This window comes from Hippocampus comes, unplaced genomic scaffold (genome assembly GCF_001891065.2).
Source record: "Hippocampus comes isolate QL1 unplaced genomic scaffold, H_comes_QL1_v1.1 scaffold291, whole genome shotgun sequence".
In the NCBI taxonomy this organism is placed as follows: domain Eukaryota; kingdom Metazoa; phylum Chordata; class Actinopteri; order Syngnathiformes; family Syngnathidae; genus Hippocampus; species Hippocampus comes.
This window is the reverse complement of record NW_017805740.1, coordinates 17,531-24,095: the sequence shown is the minus strand read 5'-3', so window position 1 is coordinate 24,095 and position 6,565 is coordinate 17,531. Positions and strand designations below refer to the sequence as shown.

The 6,565-nt window shown below is 38.9% G+C and overlaps 1 protein-coding gene across 5 annotated transcripts in view; it reads right to left on the bottom strand.

Moving 5' to 3' along the window:
* The window catches only part of bcas3 (BCAS3 microtubule associated cell migration factor), a 342,517-nt gene that overhangs the window by 325,108 nt on the left and 10,844 nt on the right, over positions 1-6,565 (bottom strand). For all 5 annotated transcript variants that reach the window (XM_019883291.1, XM_019883294.1, XM_019883295.1 and 2 more), the window contains exon 5: positions 4,553-4,636. In XM_019883291.1, coding sequence (XP_019738850.1) covers positions 4,553-4,636 — 84 coding nt within the window. The remainder of the gene's footprint in view (positions 1-4,552; positions 4,637-6,565) is intronic.

The following is a 6,565-nucleotide window of genomic DNA, read 5'->3' as shown; positions in this document are numbered from 1 at the left end:
ACAGAACAATCTCCTTTGTCAAAATATCCAGAAGCTTTTTGAAATCAGAGATAGTTGTTATAATCTAAGAGGTATTAATCAATACAAAAAATCCAGAACAAGAACAAACATCAAGCAAAGGTGTGTATCAGTAATAGGAGTTAATCTGTGGAATAAGCTTGAGATGGATCTGAAAATGAGTAAATCTTTGGACGAGTTCAAAAACAAATTCAAAAGATTAGTACAAAAAAACTACATAAAACAAAGTTAAGAAGATAAATTTTATATACTGGTACTTATAAAATATAGTAATACTATGGTTTGTTCTTGTTCTGGATTTTGAACAACTTATTGAATGTATTCAAGAAATGCAGTATATATAATGAATATGAGTCATTTGATATAAAAAGTAGAAAGAACAATTATACATATATACAAACCGAAAGGTGTATCAATAGATAAGTATAGTACACAAAAGGGTAAAAGTATTTGATGAAATTTAGATTTATTCGTTTTCTTTGGTATTGGAAATGATCAATATACATTATTGCACAACAAGGGGTAGGACTAGATAAGTTGTATACTTCTTCCTACTCCTTTGAACATATAACTGTGATGATGTTTGTATTACTTACTTTTACTTTTATTTTCCTTTCATAATTTTTGTTTGCATTTTGTCATGGTATTGTATGTTTTATATATGTTCAATAAACAAACAAACAAACAAACAAACAAATTGCTGATACTCTCCTTATTTGACTGTTGCCAGGTAAATTTGTTGGTGAAAAAACACACACACACACACACACACACACACACACACACACACACACACACACACACACACACAGAATGTTGGAACCATATATGCAGGAATGTATTATTTCATACATGAAAAATATATGTAACATTTGTAAAAATATAAAAAGAACTTATTTGAGCATTTGGCCACCAGTCTGGCAATTCTTGTTCTGTAAAATTTTTGTTGACATCGCTGGCAAGAAGGTGTAAAGTTACTGTTCGCTGGCTGCTCTTCACTTTCAAGATTAGTGTGTCGTCCTGTGTCAACATCACCCGCTTCATTACCGGTCCAGGTTCTCTTTTGGAGAGACGTCACCATTTTTGAGTTCAACTGTTTTCAACATATGACTGTGAATAAATAACTTGTTTCGAATATGTTTACATTCTTTATTCTGAATTCTTCACATCCTTTTTTTCTGCCACACACTAACTCATGAGACAGGCAAGTGTCCCCAACCGGTGCACACTGGGTGATATATTACAGCCATCGGAGTATGAGTATCACAACGCGCATGACAAAAATAGAACAAAGGAGGGTACTGTGGGCTAAAATTAAGAAGAGAACAGCTTTAGAAAGTTATATTATTAAAAAAAGATGTACTATATTAAGTTTAATCAGAATAACATGTCTGGAGACAATTGACGAAATAACGTTAGGAGACGATATCGCTCCTCTGTCGCATTTCAACGTCCCCCAAATCGGACAGTTTGAGATGTACAAATATAAAATTTTTACTCTTATATTTATGCATTTCATAAATATGTTCCTTTTTTGTATTTTTGAATATTTTAAGAGTTAGTTTTTATTCACTCTTGCTAAATCTGTGTATTAGTCAGTTATTGATTACATGCTGTAGTTTTCCTTTTTTGATTCTTTGATAAGTAACAATGAACAACGGTGTCCATCGATTGTGATGTCCCAAAAGGTGATTCCAGATCATACAAAACGAATGGGTCTCGACTGTTCCAAGACATTTGTGTATGTCATTTAACAAGTGCAAAATATCACAAGAGAGAAAGCGGCCTAAAAAGAACGTTGTCAGATCCTCATCCGGCTTCTAGATTGGTTACTCAGCCGAGAGGTCAGCTGACTAAAGGCTGGGCTGACGTCCTACCGTGAGGGCTGTGAGAATTTACCGGCAGATTAATTTCTCTCAATACCGACATAAACAACTTCCCATGACACTTTCTGACCCATTTCATAACGGATTGAGAAAACCGATGATCGTTCACCCTTTAGTTGGCAACTCGGTCAAGAGTTCCTTTGCACCAGGAAAATTAGTATACATCAGGGGTGGCCAACCCGCGGCTCGCGAGCCGCATGCGCATGACAAGCGTAAAAAAAGCCTCCGCCGTGGCGCCGACATTCAAACAACGGCACTCTGAACAGCAGAACTTACAATGTCAGCCTATCATCAATTCCATTACTTGACTGACATACAGGGCAGCCAGTTAGATGACAACTGAATCACCGTGCATGCGCAAACAACGGCGCTAAGCGCTAAGCTAGTCAGCGAATTATCTCTGATTTTCAGGCAAGGGTGCCCAATACGTCAATCGCGATCGACAAGGAGCCAATGGACTGGACCCAAGTTGACGCGAGGGTTGGGATGAGGAAAGGGGTGCATGGGGGGGCGGGGGGTCTTTGTGTGTCTGTGTGTTTCGATTTCCTTCATGTTCGGTGACGTTCCGGCTGTCGCTCATCTCGGCGTGCGTGTGTGCATATGCGCACGTGTGCGTGGTTGGACGCCCGCTTGTTGCGTGCGTGTGTATATGCTTGCACGGGCGCATATGCTAGCACGTGCGCGATCAGGTCGATCGCGGGAGGTTCGTCGCTTCAAAAGTTGATCTTCGGTCAAATATGTAGCAAGCTGACCCAAGTAAGTAACCACTGCATCTCGCATACAGACAGTGACCTGTTTCAAGTGGCAACAACAGAATACAAACCAGATTTGAAGAGGATTGTTCAAGAGAAGGAATACCAAAAGTCCCTGCACTAAGGCGCTAAACAACATGCATAATAAGAGAAAGACGTGATTATATTTTTATTTGTGGATTTGGGTAAACTGAGAGTTTGCGTGTGTGAGACAGTGCACTCAATATTCATTGTTGAAAATGATTGGTCTGTGGTCTTAGTCCTGTAGGAGTCAATTTTTGTCATTATCATGTTAGTGTGTGACATTTACTCTCAATGTGGCTGAGCAGAGGTGTGTGCGTGTGCGTCTGTGTGTGTGTGGAAGGGATGTGTTGATGTTTATCAGTGCCCATGTGCATGATGTGGTTCTTTGCAGTAACACAGTAAAAAAATTGTCTCTTAGTCTCGGATTGGTTGGCCACGTCTGGTATACATACATGAGTGTAGAGGAGCCTGGCTAAGTAAGATCTGACATAAAAGAATAAGTACAGTAAACTGGATGTTTGAATAAATACTGCTCTACAGCAAGGGGACCCAAACTTTTTTGACCGAAGATCTACTTTTCAATCAACCAACCTCCCACGATCGACCCGTTACCGGGCACGCGCGCATACGCACACACGCACGCCATGATGAGCAACAGCCTGACGCTGAGGCATGCCACGCACTTATGCAGCCTGTTAACGATCGTAGCTCACGTGTACCGTTTTAAAATGCTTCTCTCGGCCCTCCAGATTCCCATTCTTTGCCCGTCCCCTCGGTGAATTGTACAAAACAAACTCGGAATGAGAATAATGACAACGATAAAAGATTAGAGCAACAACTCTGATCACAAGCTGCAATTGCAGACTGCTGAGCGCTAAAAACTTCCGGTGACGCAGTCACGCCACCGTCGGTTAAAGACTTACCTGCTTTATTTTATTTTATTTTTTAAATACTTTTTGTGAAAGTGAGACTGATAGAATGATTAGGGTGCAGTTTGCATTAACATAAAAAACATATTACTAAGATGCACAGAGACACAAATGTTTGTTTGTTTTTTTCCTCTTCACCCCTCGCGATTGACTTGGGACCAGTGCACGATCTACCGGTCGATTGCAATCGATGTAATGGGCACCCCTGCTCTACAGTATATGTACATTATTGCATTGATATGTGTTACTGTCTATATTTGCAATTAAGCAGTTTTACTTTTTGGTGTTCTGATGCCATCTAGTGGCGATTGTTGGTCGGAACAAATTATCGGGAGAAAAGTTCCACCTGACCCAAGTTGCCGTGCACATTTACTAGCGTACATTAAAGGATATGTTTTGTGAGCTCTGTATAGCCCTTTTGTTCGACGAAGAGGGTGCCGAGAACCAACTATACGGAGCAAGAAGAAGACAAACAGGATTTCGTCAAAGGTTTAGCCCCTTATGGGTTTGAGCCCATGAGGTTGTGTGTATTTTATGTTAAATCAATTGTATTCGTGGTTTGGTCTTTTATTTGGTTTGTAATGCACTTGTTTGTATGTTTCATGTTCGTGGGACCAGTTCTCATGGGTTGCCAGGAATAAAACCCTGTATTCTCAATTGGAATTCGTGTTGTCACTCATGCCACATCCTACGGCGCGTCAATTTGTGTGAATTTGTCTTTGGATCATGTTTTTCAAAAGAAATATTTAATTAAATATATTTACCTCTACAAGCCTGTAATTTGTGGTGCATGCTGAACATGCTACATTATACTTTATATTTTCATTTTTTAAAAATCTAATAAAAAGTGAATTCCAAAAAATAAATAAATAAAAAAATAATAAACAGCCAGTTGGAAAAAATATTCCTGTGCAAAGAAAATGTAAAAATTATTTTCACATACCTTAGCAGCATTGATCACTGTTGCCGTATAAGATTGTGCATTATCATCACAAGCTCCTCCTCGAGACTGGTGACATCTGATTAACTGCAAAAACAGGGTAAACAGTGACTTAATGTTTATTTCAATCATCCAGCAATCCAGGGTTTTTTCCACTGTATTCTCCTCTTGAGCTAACTTATGTAGTTGGCATTGAGGTCTGGTGACTGAGATGGCGATGGGATTCTGTGACTGTTGAACCTTTTCTACAAATTTCAGGAAGAGAATAGGCTTCTGCAATTAAAAAATATATACTTTTTTAAGGATTTTAATTATATTTATGGAGGGCACTTCCTCCCAAATCTGTCTGAGTGTGTCCTACCCAGTGATAATTTTACAGTTTACCGGCAGCGAGTCCCAGGTACTCACTGATCAGAAATGTATGAGTCCCATTATGCATTGAGAGAGTCCCAAATTTCGAATTCTGAAATGGTCTACTTATTCAATTGCAAATGATAATAAAACAAACAACAACATATACATACAATTATAAACAAATGCTGCAAAAATTTAAATAATTCAAGAGCAGGCCTGAGGATTTCGGCAATTCATGGAAACCGTTTTTCGGTTCCGTCGGATTACCCAATGGGAAACCACGGTAACTAATGTTGGGTTTCGTAAACGTTCATCATGGGAACCCATTTTTCTAGTTTGACTGATATTCATAATCAAGAATTCTGAAACTCAAAAGTATAATGTTTCAAGGGTAAATGTTTGAAAACTATACATTAACAATGAACATTACATCAGCAGCTGTGTACTCCAGGTTTATTCCAAAAAATAAATGGATCAAAAACTGGTGTACTCATGTGGCATCATCAGAGTATTTTTTCCAATCTCACACTGCAATGATTAATTTACTGGTAATCATTAATACAGGTTAAGTATTGATGTGGTTTGACATCCTCTTCCCAAGACGATGCATGTGTAATCCACTATCAATTTGACGAAAGAATTTAACACACGTCATCATTAGTTTTACCAAAAGTTAACATTAGCATTACTACACCTTGTGACGAATGTTTTATTCATAAAGTTACCATGCTACAACCAGTAAATTATAGAATAACCAAGACTGTTTCATAATATTTTTCATAGCGATTAGCCTACAAATCTCATGACCAACTTGCCTTGTAATTGTGCCTCTCGTCGTATCTCGCTCTCGTGTTCTGTGCATACATCCCAGGTGAGTTTAGTGATATGCCCTTTGGACGATTCATACGAAAAATCAAACTGGCATTCCCATTTCTTAAATGTCGTAATTAGAAGACCTTTGTGAGTTTTTTTCGCCGCCATCTCAAACTTTCATCCATGCGATTCCTGTTTGCGGACTAAAATAGCAACCTGCATGCACACATAACGTTATCTGTTGCGTCCCCCAAAACACTGAAAACAAAACAAAACGAAAGTAAATTAGTTGAAACACACTCACACACCACACCACACCACAAACACACATAGAGGCACAGTGAAATCGCGTTGATCACACAGTCAACTCGTGTGCGGTGACTTTTATGGTTAAACTATTTTTCGGTACCGTTAAAATGACGCCATGGAAACGACACGCTACCGGAAACGATTGTTACCGTGAAATCCTCAGGCTTGCCATTGTTTTTTTTTCTTTTGTTGTTGTTTTGACTGAGAAATTTCCTTGCGTCCCAAAAACACACATTATTTGGAACTGTGCGTCCCGTGGGAAAATTATGCGTCTAGGGACGCGGGACGCAGAGGTAACGAGATGGCTGCCTACCACCATGAAATACATCACTGCATTCTTAGCCATTAAAAGTCAATTTCATGGGATTAATTTGTGTTGCAGTTAAAATTGCTATTGCCAAACCATATTCTCTCAACTCAACTCAACTGTATTTATAGAGCACTTTCAAACAGCCATCGCTGCATACAAAGTGCTGTACATGGAGCAATTTCACATATACAACAAACAGTAAAGCAAATCGGCAATAAAGACGGTAGAAA